At 34.1% G+C, this 24,359-nt stretch overlaps 1 protein-coding gene across 1 annotated transcript in view; it reads left to right on the forward strand.

Annotated features, from left to right (window-relative positions):
* The window catches only part of LOC135835537 (zwei Ig domain protein zig-8-like), a 366,482-nt gene that overhangs the window by 35,278 nt on the left and 306,845 nt on the right, over positions 1-24,359 (forward strand). Inside the window, exon 2 of the mRNA XM_065349802.1 lies at positions 8,476-8,601. Within this exon, the coding sequence (XP_065205874.1) occupies positions 8,523-8,601 (79 nt within the window). The 5' untranslated portion in view covers positions 8,476-8,522. The remainder of the gene's footprint in view (positions 1-8,475; positions 8,602-24,359) is intronic.

Consider the following 24,359-nt stretch of genomic DNA (forward strand, 5'->3'; position numbering starts at 1 on the left):
CCTAGGACCCCAAAATTCTGTTTTCCGGAAGTTGTTTGATTTTTTATTATTTTTGGAGGTCCCCATGCCAAATTGCAGAATTATGTCACTCGCAATTATCGCTTTTTTTGGTGGTGCCGTGACACAAAAAACACATTTTGAGTGTTTTCCGAGTTTTTGAAGATGATCCACCTGGAGAAAAAAATGTGAAAAAAATACCAATTAGGTATAATACATACTCATGCAGATATATTTTTGAAAGGAAAAAAAATTGTGTACTGGAATTAGGTTCGGAGATATGGCGGTTTCAAATTTTTGTTTGTCAATATATCTCCCTCACAAGTCCAAAAAATGTTGAAAAAATTCACATTAGTAGACTCATGTCACCTAAATATATTGTAAAAGAAGATTTTGGCCTTTGTGCTTACCTCTCATACATGGTTCATCTTCCACCCTAGTTCAAGGAAGTGAACCATTTACCTAGAACTATCACATGACATAGTTTGTAAGCACTAGTGAATGACCGCCTCAATAGCTACTCTTCAGTAATGAAACATGACATATGGATAAAGATGGAATGCATGATAATAAAAAATGATAAAACTCAGTCGATTATAATTCACCAGTTTTTATTAAAGCACTTACGATGTAATAATCTTTGTGTAGTTACGTAATACTGAGGTATATACGATTTAGATAAATAGGAATGAATACTAGGCATTTGTGAATGTGTGTAAATAGGGTAAGTAAGGTTGCCAAAATCATACTTACCTACCACTTTTTAGTTTTTTCAACCTGGACCGCACTCTAATTCTTTTTAGGAAACTATTCATGCACCAAATTGTACCTTGGTCTTTTGCCTACTTTTGAACGCAAAAACGAAAATTGCATCTCAAATAGCAAAGGCGCTATTGAAATCCGCGCAAAGGTCTCAAAAAGGTACAATTTAGGGACCTAGTTGCTCAAATCGTACCACCAGTTTCTCAAATCATACCCATGAATGAAATTGATAGCCTGATAGGAATAAAGCGCTATGCCCTCCCACCACCTCAAAATCAAATTTTAATTTTCCTTATGCGGCCAAATAATGTTTCCCCCGCCTTTTGACCTTCATTCCTTCATCTGATCCACTTTTTACAATGCCTCTAAATTTTCAAAGAAAGGTGGGCTTGGGTATTTCATTTTTACAGCAGCACTCATTCAAACCAATTTTATTTTCACCATATTCCTCCAAAGAGCCCTTCCATATCTTCTGCAGACCATTTTCCATTTATTGAAATCATGGTATGATTTGAGCAACCATCAACAATTGGTACGATTTGAGCAACCCACATTTTTTAACATCAATCTTCTCTCACTCGGGTTGATGTTGATGAAATTTTTTCATAAATATCTCTAAATGTAGGTAATATTACATACTTTTGCGAGGATCAAACGTAACTTAGCTTTTCAAAATTGTTTTGTTGCAATTATCTTACATTACAGGTCAGTTTTTTTAACAGAAGATGCGATTTTTCTAAAAAAAAAGTGAGAAAAAAACACTAATGATTCAATGTGCTGGATATTGGTATCAGGGGCCTTGAAATGCAAGCTAGTAGCATATTTTATTGGTAGAAAGTGCTATTAGCGGATAGTTTTTGCGATAGAGGGGGTGGTATGATTTGGGTGCCAGTACAATTTTGGCAACTTTACCCTACACTGCCCAGGCAGGAAGGGCATGGTCAACGAACAGGGCAGATTCATTGTCCATGACTCTACTTAGAGCTTTTCAATAAGGATGATAGTATATGTAACACCCAAGCCACTTTGAACTTGACGTATTTGTCTCCTTGAATTTATAATTATGCAAGAGATCACATTATGAATATACAGTAGTCCCCGCTTAATAGAATCGGTTTGGGCCGAGGTACTTTTAATTCTATTAACCGGGATATTCTAATAAGCTGTCCAATAAAAAAAAAAACACAGAAAAAATTTTGAAATATGTACCCTGTATGTTTGCCTAATTTATTATAACCTCGTACTACGAAAATCCTACTCGTATTTGGGCTTTTCCCTGGTCATAAATAAGCTTGGACTTCCTTCAGCATAATTTCCATCATTTTCAGAAACAAATTTCCAATTTCTACTCGTACACTTATTAGAACCGAGTTGGGACTGGGTATGTTTCATTCTATAAACCAGAGAAAGCTGAAGGATAAAAACACGCAAAATTCCAAATTCTGTTGAAATTTCATCACTTTTTGATGTTTTTAGGAGTCGATCTCAGTATGTTTTTGGTTGTTTAGTTAGGTACATTTAGTCTTTTAATATGTTTTGAACACTTTTTTCGACAATTTTTATAACAGTTTACAAAAATGTCATCATCTTTTTGCCAATTTTCACTCATTACAAAACAATCTTCATTTTGTGATTTGATGTCTTTTTAACATGTTTAAAACATGTCTTTTTCATCCACTTTTTGTTAAATTTTGTCGAATTTCCGTGATTTTCTCCAACTTTTGAAGAATAATCAATTCTATTAACTGAACTCGATGATCTTTTTCACTACAATAAGCGATAAAATTTACATGTAAGAAGATGCAAGCGTTCCAACCCAACCCATTTCGATTCTATTATCCGAATTATTCTATTAACCGCGACTACATTAAGCGGGGACTACTGTAGTTCATGTTCCATAAAGACAATGTTCACTACAACAAGACACCTCGACTTGTCTATTATTCTCAGATAGGAAGCCATCTGTAGACCTATCTTGGCAGTGAACAGATCAAATACCCAAGCTACGCATGGTGAGTCTGTGGATGACTGAAGTGTGGCTCGGAGCTCTCACAACACGTTGATCATGAGAGAACTAATCCACCAGACGGCGCTTTTACATGATTAATCCACCAGAATGCGCTCTTATGTAACTAAAATTAGATGAATAAGTGAATAATACAGAACAATTTTCTCTCATCTAAGTGATAGAAAATGCCGCAAGTCCTCCCTCTAAATATTTTGGGTGAAGTCAAAATTTGTTATTGAAAACTCGTTTAAATATTATCCCCCCCCCCTTAAAAAGCGGTTTTCACCATTGTGAGCAAGTGGAGGGGAGGGGGTGAAGTGGGGGCACATTTTTTTCGCTTTACAGTTTTTAAAGGCACCCAACAACGTTTCATCAACATTTCAAAAATCCGAGGACAGGGGAATTTCACCTATTTTACCTGGGAATAGGTAACTTTTGAGAAAAGTTGAAAATCATGGTCAATTTTGAATTTTTAAAAATTCACCGTAATTCAAAAAATAAATTTGGTTGACTGAAATTTTGATTGTGGAGGTTTTAGACCATCTTCTCTCCAAAAGTTATCGTTATATTCAAATCGAAGGCGGATACCTCGAGAGGTTAGGAATTTTATTTGTCGAATATCTCATATCACCAAGTACCTCAAGATACAATACTTGAGAATTCGTAGTTTTTGGTTTTTGATCAAAAGACAAAATATTGAACTAGACAAGAAAATATTCTCATTTCCTGCGCCATTTTTGAATATTACTGGCCCATAAACTGCTCCAATAGCCCTGTTTGCTCAAAATTCGCATAAAATCCGCAACGAATAATTTGTTTGAATAACAAAATATGCTATATAAATCTTATTTCCTGCGAAATATCCGAGTACATAACGAGAAAGCTGAAAGGAGAAAAATTTGATTCAAAGCTGCGCGAATAAAAAATCCAAAATTATTCTACAAACAGCGAATAAAATATTCGCCGAAGAAAACACCGCACTTACGCAATTTATTTTCACTTGCTTAAACTTTATCCGTTCTTTGCACGAAGGTAATTCAGAATTATACAGATTTAAGGTGTAAATTCGTCAGATTTTTTCTCGTACCTAACACGAATCGACTTTTAAAAAACATCGCCAAACTATTACCTCTTCTAGTAGGTACAGCTACGTTCATGGCGGTAGTCAAAAGCACCTAACGCTTGAACGGGATCAACGACATGGAATAAATTTAGCGGAATCTGCGTTTCGTAATAGAAGTAGAGGTAGTACTATACCTATATACTAGAAGTTTATACTGCGAGACAGTGCGATTATATATACCGACTTTTTCGCACTCGTTTTTAAACACTATTTACCGAAAAATTTGTCGCTTAATGCGCCAAAGCTTTTTAGGTCATAAATTTCAGCGTGACTAACGCCCTACACATAATTTGAAAAAGCAAAAGGGATCGCTTATTATGTAAAAGACAGAGAAATACCACGTGAAAGATGACAACAAAACGTTAGAAAAAAAAGTGGAAAAAAGAGCACTATAATTAAGTTCTTTGTTTCCGAAGCCTTTAGTTATAATGAACTTAATAATATCGCGGCTTTTTTCTCTTCTTTTCTTTCTCTTTTTTAATTTCGCCTACCAAAATAAAGGAGCAGATGTAAAGGTCGATTCGAACACGTCAAGTAATCTAAACTGTACTGTAATGAATCTTATTGTTTTTAATTTCATGATTTGACATTTGGCCTTTTTTCCTTCGTAGGTATTTTCTTTTTTCTTTTTTTTTTTTTTAAACTGGAGCAGACACCGACCAACAGTAAATATAACTTATAAAGCGACGAAATTGTATATCTACGTTTGGATGGAAAAACAAGCGACATTTTTTTCTTAGGTACTTATTTGTGAGATATTTTTTTGAAATAAACCAGAAACGGTAACAAACAACGAAGCTGCTTAGATTTCGTGGCGAGCTTTTTCAAGAGATTTGGTCTCTCTGTAAGTATTTTCCCTTCAGCCGGCGCGTATTCTTTTTATTGAATACGGAAATAAACGACTACGTTTCACTTGTTGATTACCGCAGCTTTTGTCAGACAACCGACCGACGTTTTCCAAGAAGTGTTGTTTTTTTCCATCCCCTTCTCGTGTCCCCAATCGCAATCGACTCTACTCGACTATACTGAGGTAAAAACGAGAATGGAATTTAGTAGCTTTATCTCGAATACACATCGAACCACCTTGTTAAGTATCTTTCGAAAAAAAAATTGTCAACCGTTTTATCAGGACTTTTTTTTTTTTGTAAAGTAAACATTAATTTCCTATTTAACACGACCCAGCATAAATGTACACATTAAACCAACGCCTATATAACTTATTCATGTTTGTCATTTTTCAATATAACTCGGGGGTAAAAATATGTACTACGTTATGGTGATATGAAAAAAAGAGGGTTGTGCACTCGAACACTACAACCACACGGACTGCAAACTCGCCGCTGTTTGCCGGTTATCAAAGAGAGATAGAAAAAAAACATTAAATTTTACGAGATTGTACCAAAATTAAAACTTAATTACATACAACCCTTAGTTTTTCATATTTTTCGATGATAAACAATACGATCATTTCCCCTAGTAACGTTAATGACTCACTGGTCTGCCTATATCTTTATATGTTGCAGATACTTTGATACCCCCTGCCATGAATTTTTTTCTGTAATATTTGCACAAATTTGTGAGTTACATTGTATGTTAATTATTTTAAACGATTTCTTTTTAGGTAGATTGAATAGGTATGTTTATACATATCGGATCGATCTAATGTACGAGTAGTACACTGTACAGTGCTAATGTACCTAGCTCAGACTCTAGAATTGTTGAATGTTTAAATATTTTAAAAATGGGGTGGACACAATAAATAAGAATATTAAGTACCTATACTTACCTCTTGAATAAAAAATTGAATAATTTTTTTGTACCTAGCTGCTTCCTCCTGCAAACAAACGAAACAATTACTCTATTTTATTGCAATATTTCATACAAAAGATTAAACTAAAAAAAAAAACACTTTGTAAAAAAATTATTTGAGTAATTTAGAACTCTGAAAATTATTCATTCAGCCTCAGTTTTTCAAACAAAGATCTTAAATGAGTGATTGGGCCACCACAGTTCTATTCAATAAATTTTTTATCTACATAGAACATATTGCATTGCAAAATTTCGTTTTTGAAGCCCAATATTGGGATGACGAGTAAGAAAAAAAAATCCTGATGGCCAAAATTTCTCAAAGAAGTGTCCTATAAAGTCTTGAGATGAGCATTGGGACACTGCAGCTCTGGAAATCTTCTATTATAAGATTATATTCTGACTGTACATTATACTGTCGTGTTTTGAGAGTCACTTTCGACTTTAAGTGAGAAAAATAATGATTTGGGACCTTTTGCTTTTCAAACACGAAAAATGCACTCATGTACCTCAACAATGTAATGATATGTAGATGAGATACTGTGACGTTAATGAAAGATTGTTGGAGATTTTTGATATTTTACACAGCTTTATCTGAGAAATTCGACCCCCCTTCCTCCCTCAAAATGCCGACTGAGACAATGGTATGAAAATTGGCCTCTGATGAGATTGAAGTATTCATAATGTGAAATTTTCGAGTCATTTTGAAAAATTAAAATCCTGTAAGACCACCAATTTTTCATTTGGCAGCTAATATTTTCTGTGAGCTGATCTATGGCCTATGGGTTCTTACGATCCATTGAAAAAGAATTGTGATGACGTGACCAAGATGCTCGCAATTAATTAACTTAGCTGAAGATCCACCCAATTTTCAATCGTATGTGATGAGGTAAAAACTTGAGGTGATTTGAACTTTAATTTGATGACCTTCATTGAGTTCAAATATCTCTCAATTTTGTTTCAACCTTTCAGTGCCTTTCAAGTCTCTCCCTACTTCAAAAATTAGTAGCAGATTGAAGAGGCATCGAAAGGTTCAATTCAAAGTAACCAGAATAGGTACCTATTTAAATTCAGCAACATCAAAGTAAGAATTGATGTGTCTCATCTGTCATCAAGGTCATTCCACGTCAATTCGACCAAGAAGTGGTAAGGGCGGTCGACAACTTTTTTTGAAATTTTTTCTGTGGAAAGACCTTCTGAAGGGATGACAAATGGCGCAAATGGCAGCCCTCTAGCCCCTTTTTTAACGGCTGCGAGGGGGTGTCAAAATTTTCAGTGAGCTTGAAATATCATCCAGTTCAGCAGTGGATTACTCGATAACCGCGATACCTACCAAAATAGAACTTTTTTCAATAGTTAGGGGGTTTGAAAAGCTTTTTGATGATATCATAAAAATCAGTGTTGTCATTTTTTTCGTACGAAAAATTGGCTCGAGAAAAGTTTCAAAACGTAGTTTTTATATCGTTTCGACTCTCAAAAATTCTGAAAAAAATATACGAGATAACCTTTCACATTGAAGGACATATTAAAAAATTGGGATGACGTAATTTCGTAAAGTCGATTTTAAAAAATTGTAAGTTTGGAAAAAATGCGATTTTTTTATTTAAAACATGAAAAAAAGTTTTGATTGGTGAAGTTGACCCATTTGACCCCTATTTTCACGTATCCGTTGAAAAAGTTGAAAAACCCCCTTCACTCGATGAAATGAACACATTGCAAAAAAAATCAAAATTCGAAAAAATTCCATTTTCAATTCCAAACATCAAAAAAAGTTTAAATTTATTCAGTTGTCTTATTTTGACCTCTTTCCGACGTATTTCATGAAAAAGTTGATAAAAATTACACACATAACAAAAAAATTAAAATTCGTTTATTTTTTCAATTCACTCAGATTTTGATTTTTTGGTGATGAGTTCATTTCATTGAGTAAAAGTTTTTTTTTCAAATTTTTCTCGAAATGGATTTACAAAAATCTAATTAAGATAAATTTTTGATAAAAAATTGTGGATTTTAGCATGAAACAAAAAATATTCGAAAAGCTTCTAAATCATCTGAAAATTGGAGTAATTTGACTCACTAAATCTGAGGGTTTGTCTTTTGACGAACCTCTCGTATCGATTCTGAATTTCAGATGTTCTGGACGAGCCTCTACCACAAAATCATTTTTCTCAAGGAATTTCAAATATCTTCAATGGGACTAGAATTAACTTGAGGAACTAAAATTTTGGTTCGCGCTTACATCGCGACTTGTTTAATCGAAAAATGCACATTTTCCGAAAATTCTAAATTATTGAACTCTCTAAATTTGAAGCAGTGAATTTTCACTGCTTCAAATTTAGAGAGAAGGTTTGAGGGTGTATTTTTTTAGACATTCAATATGCAATTTGTGTTAAAATAGGAAAATTTTGAAATTATAAAACAAGCTGTATCTATTCCTCCAAAAACGCCGAAATTTCCTAAAATATTCACAATTTTGACGATCCGAATGCACCTCTCCTTTCACATCCACCTTCAAGGTGATTGATCTAAATACACGACTGCCCACAAGTTACCTTCATAATGATTCATTTGAGAATACCGGGACCGACCAAAAAACCAATTTTATAATTATTCTGTAATTCTAATTACAAATATCTAACAAATATACCTATACTACGTATCAATAACCTAAAATTTTCTATTGTAAAGTTACCTACACGTAAAGCCCCTTTGATAAGGGAATAGAAATACAAACCTTTCAATTAATTGCGATTTGTTATTTTGTGAAATGTTTTAACAGGTATGGCGATAGTGTGATGTACTTTATGGTGGAAAATATTCGTTGGAATGGGTATACAATCGGAAGTAATTGCAAGCATCGTTACAACTGTTGCCTTTTTGCAAATTTCGCTAGTGGTTAATTTCGGTAAGTGAAGTGATACGTTATATTTTATAAATTGGTATTTTGTGTGGTGCCTACTCCATTAGATAATGTATTGTACATATCGTGTATAGACAGCTGGGAATAGGTATTCAATAGCCTATTCTATTTCCATAACTAGATGTGCAGTTCTCTACAGGTCAAATTCTTTGATAGAATGACCCTTACCTTAGAAAAGTGCTAGATACGTACTTATCTGTCACCAGAATCTAAAAACCTGTAACCTGAAACTGGTTTGAACCCCTTAAGAAAAGGGGTAAATAAAAAACTTGAAGTTTTAAAACAGCCAATGATTGCACATACAAATATATGAATCTCATCAACTTATGCACTCGAACTAGAGACATCATAAATGATCAACAAGTTATCCCAAAGATAAATGCAATGCAGATTGTACCATGGAAGGGCAATTTTTAATGGAGTAGAAGAGAAGAATACTTCACTGAAATTTCACTCAAACATTTAAATAATAATTCGCATATAAAAGACAGGAAAAATGTTTAAAAAATTGGAATTTCTTCTACTTTATGAAGACACAAATGTTCCAAGTAAAAGAAATTGGTAGGCTTGTTTTTGTGTATGCTCGCGAGGATTGTATCTCATTCTTATGTCTTTATTGAAATTTAGAAACAAAATGTGCACATTGGTTACAAAAAAAAAAAAAAAAAAAAAAACAGTAAAAAAGAAGCATCGCACAATTATTTGGAAACAGTTCCACGTAGGTATACGCATATTTGGAAATATTCAGAATACAGAGTGTTTTTCTTGCATGTGCTGTTTTTTCTTCATCTTATAGAAAAATTGCTTCAGTATTTTTTTCAAAGTTTTCACATACACACCTATAACAACCTAACTACATTGCAATATTGCAAACACACGGCATGGAAAACTATACGAATAAATATATCGATGGTTTTAATGCATACGAAGTAATGCGAGATAACTATTTATACCTATGTGATAAAGGGCTCATAAAATTTAACATTCGGGAGCTCTTTTCAAATAATCTAAACACTCAACTCTACGAAGTACAGCACAACGGTGATTCGAAACTATGTACGTACTTACATATAAACAACGAATAAAAAGAAGAAAAAAACTTGGTAGAATGTGAATTCTGCCAAATGAAACCTCTGTTTTCGTTTTATCATACGAGACCCTGGATATATCTTTTCTATGTACCTAGTTGCCCAGTTGAAATGAAAAATATTTAAAGGGACAACATTTTGTTTTTTTTAATATGTTTGCTTCGGGTATAGGTAACTATTAGTTTGAGTACATAGATGTTATCCAGTCATTCGCGTTTATAATACTTCGAATACGATATCGAACAATATTTTTCGAAATGTTTCGGTGATTTTTCGCATATAGAAGCCTGCAGATTTTTATTAAAGTTTTGTGAAAGCGTTTCCACGATTTTAGCTTATAGCTTTTCATTGAAGAAACGAATTTTTCATCGTTAAATAATTTCGTTCCATTTTGAATTTTTTTGCTTTAATAGCATTAGTGAAAAAAACAAGCCCCTATAAATGTTAAAATATCGATTTTCATGCTTCATTTCTTTCTTTTTCCCCTCCTCCTCGCATCCATATGCCTTTATCTGGTGCAGCTTTTCTATTTGTAACTTGGTATCGCGATCATTAATCAGCGTTACGCCAAAAACCATATATCCACGAGTTGATAAATTTTTTTTAAAAAGGCTATAAATTCGGTAAGAAAAATTTCTCAGAGATTACGAGTTGTGAAAATCAACGAAGTTCAAAGAGTTTGGAAATTAAAATTCGGCCAAGTATTAAGATTAAAAGTTTGAAAATATGTGCTTTCATTTGTTAAAATTTATGAATTTTAATGGCTCTCTTTTGCCTGCCATAGAAGTCAAAGTTCGTATAACGAATAGGATTAGGAGTCGTTGAAGTCTGAGTTAGCAGTACGATAGGACTAAATCAGTGGTAATTTTTCATAAGTCCAAATTCCAATCCGAAAATTAAATTCTTTTGTTTGACATTCCGAGAATTTTTATTGCCTTATGTTTCATTCTAATTGCCTTAAATTTGGTTTTAGGCTTTGTTTGTGACACTGTTGGGATAGTTGGTTGCTTTATCGGTTATCTTTATTGTCTTTGTGAGCATTGAGTCGTTCATCTTTGTAAATTTTCCAAAAAATCCAAATATTTTGTATCGAAATTACGATTTTTTAAATCATTTTTCACATGTTTTCACAAACACGGATGATAATTTTGTTACGTAAAAAAAAAACAATTTTCTCAAAAAAATTTTAATTAAAATAGGCTCGTATAAATTTTTGGTAATTACTCGTCGTATCACGAACATGTAATTCGAGCTTTTGCCATTAAAAATCTCGGTTGGTAATCCTTCATCGTGGAATAAAATTCATATAGAACTGTCAACGATATCTGGAAATAATTTTTATCTACTCTGTAATAAAACACCAGCTCACACACGGTTGATTATTTTTTTTCACCCCTATAATTTGATACGAATGGTACAATATTTGCATAAATTAACCTTCAACGTTTATACGGTCCATGTTTACATTGTTACCAGAATTGCAGCACAGCCTGGTGTACGTTACATTTGAATTCGAATGAAAATGCAGCAAAAAATTAAAGCTTCAACCGCAGCTTTTAATCAACGTCGATGTACAATTGTGCACACATGGACGACGTTTCGCAGCAAGCGATGCGCATTGTATACCGTAGGTCTAGGTACTCTACTTATTCGCTCTATTTCTGTTGAATTTCGAGGGTTATTTTGCATCATGAACTCTTCTCGCATTAATTTTTACGTAATTGAATTCGCTATATGATGTCGAAGTTATACAACGAGGTATAATTTTTGCGAAGCAACAGATTTCAAATTTTCACATAGTATAATTTCCTAATAAAGAAATAAACGTTAAAATTTCGACAGATTCTTAATTTTTTTTTTTTTTTTTTTTTTTGAAAATTGAGAGGGAAGGACAAATTCTGGAAATGTCTCAGGTCAGTTTCTAATAAAGCTACAGAAATAATTCTTAGCTTGTTCAAGAGAGCGGGAATTTGTTAAACCCACTGGAGTGCTGAATTTCTGGCCAATACGTGGTTTTGTTTTTGTTTTCAAAAGGTTTTTTTTCGAGATTTTCAAGAAAAAAGGTGAAAATTATCAATTTGTGAACACATTTTTTCCAATATTTTGAATTACAAAACCCTAACTGATGAACCACTTCAATGATCATCCACGTGAAAAAATTCTAGACGAAGTTCACTGTCAAGAGCCACAAGGAACAACTCGTTACTTTCAGTGTTGCCAGGTTGAAATTACATACTCAAAAAATTTAAACAAAAATTCCTCAAGTGACCAGAAATTGGTCCCTTCAAATCCCAAGTTTGGCAAACATACATACTTGCACTTAGGATTGGTTGCCTACTCAACAATTTGATGGAGAGTCATTCATTGTCATACACCCTTTACATAGAAAAAATTCAAAAAGTTTTTTCTTCTTTGAAAATTTTTTGAAATTTGCAAGATGGCTGTATCTCACTCAAAACGAACCTCTCAAATCCGAATTTCATTATTTCGTTTCATATTGGAGCTTCCAGCGTCATTTTCGGTCTCTCCAGAATTTCAAAACCTTTTCCAGGAGGCTTAAAAATTGATATGAAAAACTAACAATTGAGATGCAGCTTGTTCATGATTTATTCAACGAGTTTATCCACATTTAGGAAGATTTCTCTAACCATCTTTACAAGGAAAGAAATTCAAAAAATCAAAAATTTTATATTCGTAGCGAAATTTTTGAAATTTGCACGAATGGCTGAATCTTATCTAAAACCAATTTCCCGAATCCGAATTCTACTACCTCGAGCCGGTCTGTAACCTTCAGTGTGATTTCCGATTTATTCAAAATTTTAAAATTTTTGGGCAGCTAAAAATCGTGTTGAGGCTTCATTCTCTACCCACAGTTGATGTCCTGTTTTTGACTTGCGGGATCAACTGAAGATGGTTCTTGGTCATTTGGGAGCTTCTTCTTGAAAACATGCGATTTTCCAAAATTTAACTCAAGGCTCCAGAACAGCTCAAAACAATCTCCAATTACCTCAGCATATATATCATTAAAATTTTAGCTTTCTAGGTTAATTCAATCAAGTTTTGATTTTTTCCCATTTTTCCCCTTTGATTTTCAAAATTTCATGAAAAATTGTCTAATATGCATTTTGCTAGCTGAAATTTTGACTGTTGATGTATTCTTGAATGATTTTTCAATTTGGTTTTGTACATTCAAAAATTTTTCGCAAGTAGAGGTACCTTCCATATGAATAAGAATACCATCTTTCGTCTAAAAATATGGCTATTGAGGCGAGAAAAATTATGCTTAGGCTTAGGTATACAAAAAACAATTTTGAAAATCATAATTTTTTTCTTTTTCTTTTAAGTTTGACGAAAGTTTTTCTAGATTGTTTGGCATAAGGTAGGTATGTACTTGAAAAAAAGGGCAGTAACAAGAGCTTTGATGCCAGCTCCAAATCTGTAACATTTTTAGCTGCCAACTTTTTTTTTTTTTTTTTTTTTGGGTGTTTATAATTACAAGATTATTACACCCGTAAGGGCGGGGGGGGGGTTAGATTTGGTTTGTGAGGTTGATGTTTTTTATTAGGGAGATGAATTTTTGAATTTCTGAGGGTTCGTCAGGGATAGTAGGTGGGTTTTCTTTTATCTGTAGTGTAAGTCTGTTTTGTTTTAGTTACCGGACAGTTGAAAAGTATGTGTTGGATGGATGTGGGTTCGTTTCTGCAAAATTGGCATGAGGGTTTTGGTTCTTTTTGGTATAAGTGGTTATGAGTAATTTTTGTGTGGCCTATTCTTAGTCTAGTAATCAGGATTTCTTCTTTTCTGTTCAGGTGGTCTAGATTTTTCCAGGGGAGAGTATAGTTTTTTTATGTTGGAAGAGTTTGTTTGAAGTTTGTTGTGACCAAAAGTTCTGCCCGCCTCACCTCCAAGTCCATTGCGATGGTAGTTGTTTTTGTACCACTTTTATGTTAGGTACTAATTAATTTAAAAAATTTTTATTCTGATAGTAAGTTTTCGAACAGTTTCCAAAAAAAAAAAAAAAAAAAAACAGCCGCTGTACCCTTCCCCCCTGCGTTTTTGTGACCACAATGTGACCACTATAACCTGACGTAATTTCGGTTGCATAATTAGGTAGCTAACACTCTAAGAAATGAGACAACTCAGCCTTTTTCAGCAGCTAAACACCTACATTTGCATGGGCATAAATCAATTTACCATGTGTGCCATTTTCTCAACTTGTTTTTCATTTCCATTTTTCATCGAAAAGAAAAATAAATCATTCGATTTACGCATTGAAGATAAATGAAGTTATACATGCAAACAATATTTCAAAATCTTATAATCTCTGATGTCTCAAGCTACTGTCGCGTTAGACTACATCATTTAAAAAATGAAGAAATACCTACCTAAAGAGTAAAAAATAAAGGCATTTCACCAGCAAAGTGTCACATCGATATGTTACCCGCCACGCCATATTTATACGAGTATCTCTAACAAAAAGTGCAATTTTTTATCGTCTACTTATTTTCATATTTCACTGACTTCAATTATTCTAATTGCTTATAAAGCGACGTCACACTCTTTTTAGTATATGACCTTATAACTCTCTTTGAGATGTGAATATACCTATATCAGCTAAATATAAAAGAAAGTTTTACTTTTATAAAGGTGGAAGCGGAAATGAATCAAATTAAAATCTAATAAAAATGATGAAAGGTGTAAAAATTATTAATATAATTTCTTTTGAAAAAAGTAAAGGAGAAGAGTAGGTAGCAATATGGAAACTTCGATATTAGAAACTTTAATACTTTAACTGTGTTGTGCTCGTACGTAATAATATAACTCACACACGACATCCCATGCAACGTTTTCAGTAATTTTATAAAAACTTGAGAAAAAAATTGTCAAATGATTTTCAACATGATTATATCTAGGTACTTAGCCATACTCTTACATAGAACGTAAAATACATTATCGTAGCCTATAATGTATGAATGGCAATCGTCAACTTTGTAATTCCTAATAAATTTCGAATAAAGTGGAGAAAACGTTAAATTCAAACACAAGACCATAAAGGAGAAAAGCTGAAAAGAAAATTCTTAAATCTGTCTTAGAATGAAAGTTTTCAAATAGAAAAACGAGATAAGGGAATTGATATGGACCATGAAAACGAATAAATAACGATTAAAGTTCTAATTCTCTTTTTTCTCTAGAAATTTTTTTCCATTTGTAATTTTAAATTAAATCTCGTTTTGATGATACGTTTTCTTTCTTTTTTTTATTTGCTTTTCATTTTAATCTTCCACATATACCTATACTTAAACGAGTAAAAAATCGTCATCGACTTTGTTTTTTTTTTCTTCTTAAATAACGAGCTGTACTTATTGTGTACTTAAGTACACAGTTTTCGATGCACCTAAACGATTACTTATGTACATGTAGGTCAAGATTGGACGTATATAACATAACGACTATCACCACAAAGCCAATCAATTTCAAAGCAATATTCCAATCCACAGATCTCGTTATTACCTATTTCCTTTATTAGTACCTATATCAAAACGCAGCTGCTCGAATTAATTGGTTTACCGAATTGCTAATGAAGCTCGATGATTGGTCAAATTTTCGGGATGTGAATATATATAACTGAATAAGTAATTGATATGTAGGATATTGCATTTCGTTGGGGGGGGGGGGGTTATGATTAAAATTGGATCTGGCAAGTCAGCTTTCGAAGTTCGAAATCTGAAAAAAATCATCACCCAAACAGTTTTAAATAATATCTACGCGTCCTTCTTTTCAAAATTACATAAAACACGTATAGAACACAGCGATGAATGAGTCAGTCTGCATCCTTTATTAAGCTAAAAAGTGAAAGTGGCTCGTTTTCCATGAAAAAAAAAACTTGTCGTCAAAGGAGAGAAACTGCCGCTCTGCCGCTGCTGGTTTCAAGGGAAAAAAGTGATTAAAAACCGCACGCTCTTGAAAATGGGGTAAAAGCCCCGAGCGAAAATTGGTTTCTACATAAATCTTAACTCGGGGTACCATTTAAGTTCTCATAAATTTAGAATTTCGTTCATTTCGAGTCTGAAAAAAAAAGTAAGTACAGAGAGGAAAAAAAGTGGAAAGAGCAGAATAGGAAAAAAAAGAGAAGTAAAATGAGTATGGTAATGGATACGTTTTAAAGTGTAAGTATACAGCTTATAATGGAACATTGTATGGGTTTTGAAAGAATGTAGACTACGTTTTACGCTTAGTGTTTCTTATTGTTTGGATACATTGTATGTTTTGCTTTTATGTGCAACTTTTAACTAACCTTTTTCGGTTTTCATTTTGTTTAACGACATTGTAAATAGTAAATATTTGAATGCGAAATAAATACGCTAGTTTGCTGTACGTATACTGTACTACAAAAAACCTAACCTTAAATTACGATTCTATGTCGTCGAATGTAGGTACTACCAACAGTATAGTACAACAAGGACGTCTGAATGTAGCGAATTTCAAAACCAAAAATACGATACATTGTTTTGTTAAGAGAGAAGAAAGAGAAAAAAAAACACGTAAATGTTCCGAGCGTTGTTTTCAATTTTCTAGCTGCTACTTTTGATGACTTAATAAATAGGAAGTAGAATGAATTTTATGGCAAACAAGAAGTTGACTAATTAGAACATGTTTTCTTAATTAGAAATAATTTTACCTGATGAAAAAAAGTGCAATTCAAACTAAAAAAACTAAGTAGGTAAGTATAGGTATAGGTTACATTTTATTCCAGATAGATATTATGTATGCGTAGTGTATGTCTATGAAGCCTATTCCATAGATAGATATTATGTATATTCCAAAAATATGACCCATTTTTATTGAAATCGAGGTACCCATACCTATCTGAAGAAGATAATAAAGACGATTTACTAATGATTTTGTAAGAATATACGAACAAACGATTCATGTTACCAGATAATCGTAACGTCTAATTGGTTGCAGTTCGATTAAATGCGATGGGATAAGGGCACCGATTAAATATTCGCATTGTGAAAACCATCTACATACTTATACATACAACAGAGCATGCTATTACAATGTTCCTTTGCTCCATTTAGCTACCAATGATAATTGTCGCAGGATATAGCATAATAGTGTAATGTTGACTGTTCAGTGTTTATTTTACGAAAGGAGTTGAGAATTCGTTTCGAATTAGACATGTGCATTCAGTACAAGAAATGATACCCAGATGTTTACCGTTCAGTAAAGTCAATATTCCATAATTTCATTCATTTCCATCGTGATTTTATATTGTTTTTGAAAGAAAAAAAGTTTGTTCTTTTTAATTATAAGTATAGGTAGCAATTCATCATCTTTATTCAGATAATAAAAGTTATGAGTTATCTGAATAAGGTAGAAGGATTGGGATTTGCGGCGTTAAACAGAACAGCTTTTTTTATGAGTCAATATGTAGTTCTCAAAATGGTCATGGCGAAATTCAATTTTTTCAAATAGAAATCACAAAACATGGAAAAAAATTAACGAATTTGGTCCAAATTTAGATTGATAGCGTAGTTTAACATCTTTAATAATACATTGTGAGGAAACAATTTTTCACTAAAATTTGACTACTTGAAGCAAATAAAAAAAGTCGTAGCAGTCTGCTGCTACGTAAGAGCCAAATTTTTGTGCCAGAAATATTGAGGTGCTTCGCCTGTGTTCGTCCCCCTAAACCCCCCTTGGGCTTCGCCCAACTCTCTCCTTCCACTGTTTCCTTCTTATATCGTATTCGCGGGGGGACTCCGTCCCCCCTGCGCCCCCCTTGAGCTTCGCCCAATTACCTCCAGCAGGTGTCTTTTTTTCATGTTCTATGCTTCGTTTCATCGTTTGAACTACTCGCACCCTCGCTTCGCTCCTGTGCTTCGCCTGTGTTTGGGGGTCGTCCCCCCTGAACCCCCCTTGGGCTTTGCCCAACTCTCTCCTTGCACTGTTTCCTTCTTATATTAGTCCCCTGCGCCCCCCCCCTTGAGCTTCGCCCAACTCTCTTCTTCCTCCTTCAAAAAATGTGGTAACAAACCTGTCTTGACCCTGAAACAGATCAAATGAGGTTGGAAGGTTTGAACTGGCAAAAGGCACTTCCGGTACATTCTCCCAATGCACTGTGAAAATTTGGACCCTCTAGGTCAATTTGGAGGAGCTGTAGGCTTGGCTAAACGTCAAAATTTTCAAAAAACCCGTATAATTGATGAAAAACTCCACTTTTTTGACCCTGGAGAGGGGTCTAATGAGGTTGGAAGGTTGAAACCTGCAAAAGGCACTTCAGGTACATCCTCCCAATGTACTGTGAAAATTTGGACCCTCTAGGTCAATTTGGAGGGGCTGTAGGCTTGACTAAACGTCAAAAAACACGCAAAAATCCACTTTTTTGACCCTTGAGAGGAGTCAAATGGGGTTGGAAGGTTGAAACCTGCAAAAAGAACTCAAGGGGCACCTTCTCATTGTATGCTGAAAATTTGGACTCCTAAGGTCGATTTTAGGGGTGAGGGGGTCAAAATAGGGGTAAAATGTGGTTTTTCTCACTTAAAATGGGGTGGGGATGACTTAGGAAGCTGAAATTTGGATATGTTGATCACAATGGAGGTGTTGACCTATGGTATGATTTTGGACCTTTTTCGTTCATTTGGGGCCATATTATGCCCCTCCAAAAAAATGACCTTTCTGTAATTTTGAACTTTGACCCTCCCCACTTCAGGGGTCAACTCTAGCTCCCAAAAGAACCCTATTGTCCAAGTTTTATCCCATTTCATTCATTAGAACGTCTCTTGATTTAAAAAGTAAAAAATTCAAGTTTCGGTGAAACTTCTATGTAAGGTGCACCGGGGCAAGTCAGAATGATTTTTCGCAATTTCAACTTTGACCAGCTGTTACTCCCCTTCTAATGAACCAATATGGATCAAATTTATTATGTAGGTTCCCATAAGGGTTCTTAACCTATGGTAAAAATTTGAGCGCGATTGACACAGTAGCTTTCGCTCAGTGGAATAAAATATAAACTGTCCTGACTTACCCCAATTGGGGGAAGTCAGAACAGGCTAAACTTTGCAGAGGCGTAGATCACAAATCAAGCGTCCTAGAAAAATTGCATTGAAACAAAATTGTAGAGAATTTAATTCTCTTTGAGATCACTCTCATCAGATTTTCACTAGGACGCACGGTTCGTCCGCTATATGCGAAAAACTAAGAAATAGAAAATCTGTATTTTAGACCAAATTCAAAATAAGTTCAAAACAACAACAAAATACAATTGAACCAAAGACATCTAAAATGAAACTGAATCGCGAAAATTTTTATGCCGTGATGAAGTAGGGGTAGTACCCTCAAGTCACCTTTAGTGGCACTTCGCCAGATATAAACCTCTAGGCGCTAGAGCAAGTTTTCTAACTTACCCCGAATTCCAACTTCCCCCAGTGCACCTTAAATAAATAAATAAATATTTATATATATAGGTATTAGTATCCAGACATGTCAACTATTGAATGGGTTAATTTTACTATACAAGTGGACTGACCAACTTGTCAACTATAGTTGACAAGTCATGGGTTAATTTTACTATACAAGTCAACTATGAGTTTTCAGAAACTTCCACCAGAGGGCGCATGGCTTAGAAATCAAGGCGCGAGGACGAACGCAGAGTCTACAGTCAATTTGTAGTGAGTAGAATGTGATGTGCTGGTGGAGATGTATGCAAATACATCGATCCTGAGTGTACACGACAACAAATTTGACTTGAAATTTTTGAGTATTTTATTGGCCTATGGAAAATTTAAAAACATCAAAAATTTTTATGCTGTTTAAGCTTTCTTTTGGTGTCTTAACTTTCTCAAAATTCAAATTACTTCAACTCCATTTTCAAAAATTTTCTTCAAAATTTAGCCTAAAAATCTGATTACTTTTTTCAAAACATAGATTTTTTAAATATTAGACTGAATCTGCAAATAAAATTTCAATAAGTGATTTAGAACAGAAATTATACCAATTTTAAACTTTTGTTCACTTTTCTGCATATATGCCAAGCATAGTTGACATGTCTGGTCGCAAGCAAATATATATATATATAAAAACTGACACACCGGGAATCGTCTAGTTTGAGCTCAAAACGTCGAGAACTATCAAAATTTTTCATCCCCGACCTTTTTATCCAAAGTTGGGCCTACCGCATTAGCCATCATTTTTTACAAAAATTTGGCTAAAAACGTGAAAAAGAATTTTTCTGCTCTTTTGAAGGTTTTGACCAAATTCAGTAGAAACTTCCATTTTTAGTTGAACGTTTTTCAGGAAATTTTTTAACTCTGGAGGTGCCCCTGTGGGGTTTCAAAGAGAGCATTTTTGAAAAAATCATGTTTCTGTCAAGTCCAAAACCGTTTTCGCGGTTCTACTGAGTATGCATAGATACCTATTGGTTGAAAATTTGCAGATCGCTTATTTTTGGGTGAATTCGTGATCTGAAAATTTTTTCTTCTAAAATATTTCATTTTTGAAACTGACGATGTATTTTTTTGATCATTTTTGCCTTTTACTATTTTTCTCAAATTTTTGAAATTCAGAATAAGTACCAAAAAATTGGCACCTTTTCTTTTTTTAGGTATTATTCCAGTTTCAAAAATCACGTGTTTCCATGTTTTGGCTCAATTAATGCGAAATACATGGTAAGAAAAAAATTTCAAACACGAATTTACCCAAAAATAACCGATTTGCAAATTTTCAACCACTCAGTGGAACTCTAAAAACGCCTTGAATTCTGACGGAAATAATCTAGATCAAATATATTTCCATCCAGAATTTCAGTTGCTGAAGGGCATTTTTATGAATTTTTGAAAATCAAATTTGGACCAAAACTGAGGGAAAAAATTAAAATGTTGCCAAATTCATCGTGATCGCTGAAATTTGGTATGTACTTATTTACCGAATTTTTGACCTGCTGAATCGATTGGAATTGGTTTCGAACCGTTTTGAGCTGTTCTGGAGCCTCCAGCAGATTTTTGTTACTTGGAATTTCCACAAAATTTTACCAAATGAAGTTGAAAACGTGACATTCCCTCTACACTTCAATCTCTGCATGCTGTGCGTCGACTTGAGGTGGTTTCTGTTCGTTCTGTAGTCTCAAGCCATATTTTGAAAATTTCATATTCCCCCTCCCCCACCAAAAAAATGCTAAAATGTTATTGAAACTTGTCCAAATTAAACTTTAGATGAAAATTTTCAACAGAAATGTCCATTTCACCCTTTTCGAAGTGATCAGAGATGAACTATAGCAAACTGAAAATGTTATGGGGGGGGTTGGAGGGTTTGAACCTCGAGAACCAACTTTATTCTGATTAATTTTAAAATTCCATCTGTGGGCCGATTTGCTCTTCTTACCTAGCTATGGTCTTTGAGGCCCTGGGTATACGAGTAGGTATACATGCTAAATATCAAATCGACCAAAACTTGACCAGACTCATGACTTTGATTTGAAACCTTGAAAAGTGAAAGCACAATATCATTGGATCCAAATTTTACCAACTCAAGTTCGTGAAGTGGAAAGACTATTGAGATTTTTCCAATTTACTGGTATCATTTGACAGCTATATCTGGGTAACAAAAACTTTAAAAAATCAATCAAATTGAGCAGATGAAAATGGGGAGGAGGTTCAGGTCCTAGGAGCTGCACTATTTTTAAGTTCAATGCTGCAACATATTGCAAAAATAAACAGTCCTTCTCCCATTCTTCCTTTTCTCTTCTTAAAATGGAATGACGTAGAAGAAACTGGTGATTTTTTTCCTCGATTGTCGTAAGGGTAGACGCTGTAAAAAAAAAATTTAAGCAAAATTGATTCTATTGAATTGATGATAATAGAATGACTCGCGCACACGAAATGAGAATTTCAACTCACTCCGGATAAGTAATTCACTATAGCCTCCACGAAATTCAAATCGATTGAATCTTTCGACTCGTGTTCGACCCACCAAATCACCTTACACTTACACTCCATCACTACATCACCTTTCGAATAAATTTACCTTCTTCGCATCGGTTCGAATTTAAATCGAATTGAAATTACACGGTTCATAAAAATGTCTAATTTCGTGACTGCGTCGTCCGTCGTCACAATATCGTCTACTAATTAGTAAGTCGTCGGGTGCGAAAATAATCGCAATTTAAATGTGGCACTTGAGATTAAATTTCGTTCACTGTGTACCCCGGACGAGGAGTTAATTTAAAATTAATTATTTTCTCCAAAACACTGTTACCGAAAACAGATTAAGTATTGTAAAAGGGTTAACATGTACCAAGTTTTAGTCGTCTCCTAAATTCATTGCTATTATCAAGATGGAAAGTGAGCAGAAATTTTCAAAATAATATTTTAAATTTAACCCCGACTAGTCTCCATTGAGTGTATAAAACTTGAAACAATGGACTTTAATTACGAACAGCATGAACTTAAATACAATTATATTTGCGGTAATGATGTTGTAAAACATGAATTCATTTGTGACATGTACTTTTGTAACTTTAAATTTACACCGAGTGTATCTGATAAGTGGATTATTATTGTTTTTTTTTTAACATCGAGCACAAAGTACGAATGACGATAATTTTTTGTCAATATTGAGGGGTGGCTTGGATTGCAAAAATCACAGAAAATAAAAAATTCAAAAATTCGTTCGAAGATCAAAAATTAGTTACTCCAAAATTACCACACAATTGATTCCGAAAGTCAGAAACAGGACCCGGAAAGAACTACATATATCTTGATAGAATAAATTCAACAGTCACTTCTGAAACATTTATACCTACCTATAAAACATAAACCCTCCCCTCTCCCTCCATCACACCAAAACTCGATTCGAAAATTTGGTGGTTTGCTACGAACACATAATAAAATGAATTACCTACTCTTCCATTTTATATTCGTTGTAAATACGTAAAAAGTAGGTAACGTAACACGAACTCATCTCGTCGACTTTAACGCATTCGTGCGAAAATATCAGATTTGTGTGTAATTGATCGCTTAGGTACCTTCGTAGCCAGTGCCGAGCGTTTTAAGAATCTGGAGAAAATTTAATTTCTCTTCCTCGTCGTTGTTGTCGCACTCTTCATCACAACACTACCACTAAATTTATGACTTTCACCTTCAGGGTCATCGTGTCAAACTCTCAACACGTATATATATAAACTCTCGACGACACACAGCCACCCACGTGTTCCACAATTCTGCATCCTATCCATGTGTAGAGGTAGCTAGCTAGCTGTTCCTCGAAAGGTGAAATTTATATTCGGTGTGAAATTTTTGTGCAACCTTATCTGGGAATATTTTATTTTAGATAATGCGAGAGTGCGAGACGCGCGACCCGAGCTTTAAACAGGAAATTTATGCGCAACGTTGTAGTTTAGTAGGTTTTACGTTTATAATTTATTGTACCCGGTAACGTGGTGGTGATCTTCGAGTACATGAGTATATGCATTCGCCACCACCACTGTCGTCGCGTCCCGGAGCGCCAAAAAGCTCCGGCTTTTTTGCAGCCTATTATTTTATATACACTTAATTAAAATATTTCTCATCAGTATACGCCAAGAGCAGCTTTTTCGCCCGAATAACTCGCGACGATGGTACATATAATGTATCGGATTGTTGAGCTAGGGGAATCGAAGCGACATCCTTGTACACCTACTCATGAAAATATTTTAATGGCATTGAAAAAATTGCAAGAGAATTTCAAACGTCGATCAATCATACATTTTTTCCAACTCTTTGGCATAGATTTTGATGAAAAAATCCTCTTCTCGAGATTAATTTTTTCGCAGACTTTCCTCAATTGATACTTGGATTTTTTTTATCTGAGATGTCGAATTATTTTTCAATTTTTTCAATGATTACCTAATTTTGGAAAAAAAAAACAAAAAAAAATTTGGACTAGAACTGATGCAAAAACCTGTGCAAGTGACGATGTTGTTTCCATCCATCTGCTGCCAAAAATTTGAAGTCGATCTCACCTTTTCCTCAACCATTGGTACCTTTTATTTAGAAAGCACAAAAGATGAGACGATTACCTTCAAAAGAAACCTAGCTACTTACTTGAGTGTAGTTTGTCATAAAGTAATTCGAAACTGTAGCATTCGATGTTGTTTTAAAACTATACACGAAGTGAGACAAATTCATCGAAAAATTACCTAAACTGTCGGTAGTAAGCCGATTATTAAAGTGAAACTTGTGGCCCAAGACGAATGGCCAACTCGAGTAGAAGTTTAATTAAGAAGATTACTCGACTAGGATAATTGTTTTGGAAATTTTTCTCACTATCGACATCGACATCTTCATGAAAGTAGAACTCTTAAACAGTCAAGGTCGTCGGTATAAAGATGAAAAAGGAAGAAAAAAATCCCGAACCGCATTCACCATTTTCATTGAAGAATTTCTTTTCCCTACTGTGTGTGGTGAAAAAAGTTGACCGATTTACCAAAAACACTCGTGCTTAACAAATTACTCGGCGGTGGCGTATTTTGAAACATTGCTTTTAGGTCGTAACTGTCCAACGGAGGCATTAATTAAAGAAAAAAAAAACACTCCAAGGAGCCATTTGTTTTTGCAAAAGTCCTGATATGAGTCACTGTATGGGCACAGTAATCAATTTTGTTGCGAGTTTTAGCAA

Source organism: Planococcus citri, chromosome 2 (assembly GCF_950023065.1).
Source record: "Planococcus citri chromosome 2, ihPlaCitr1.1, whole genome shotgun sequence".
In the NCBI taxonomy this organism is placed as follows: Eukaryota; Metazoa; Arthropoda; class Insecta; order Hemiptera; family Pseudococcidae; genus Planococcus; species Planococcus citri.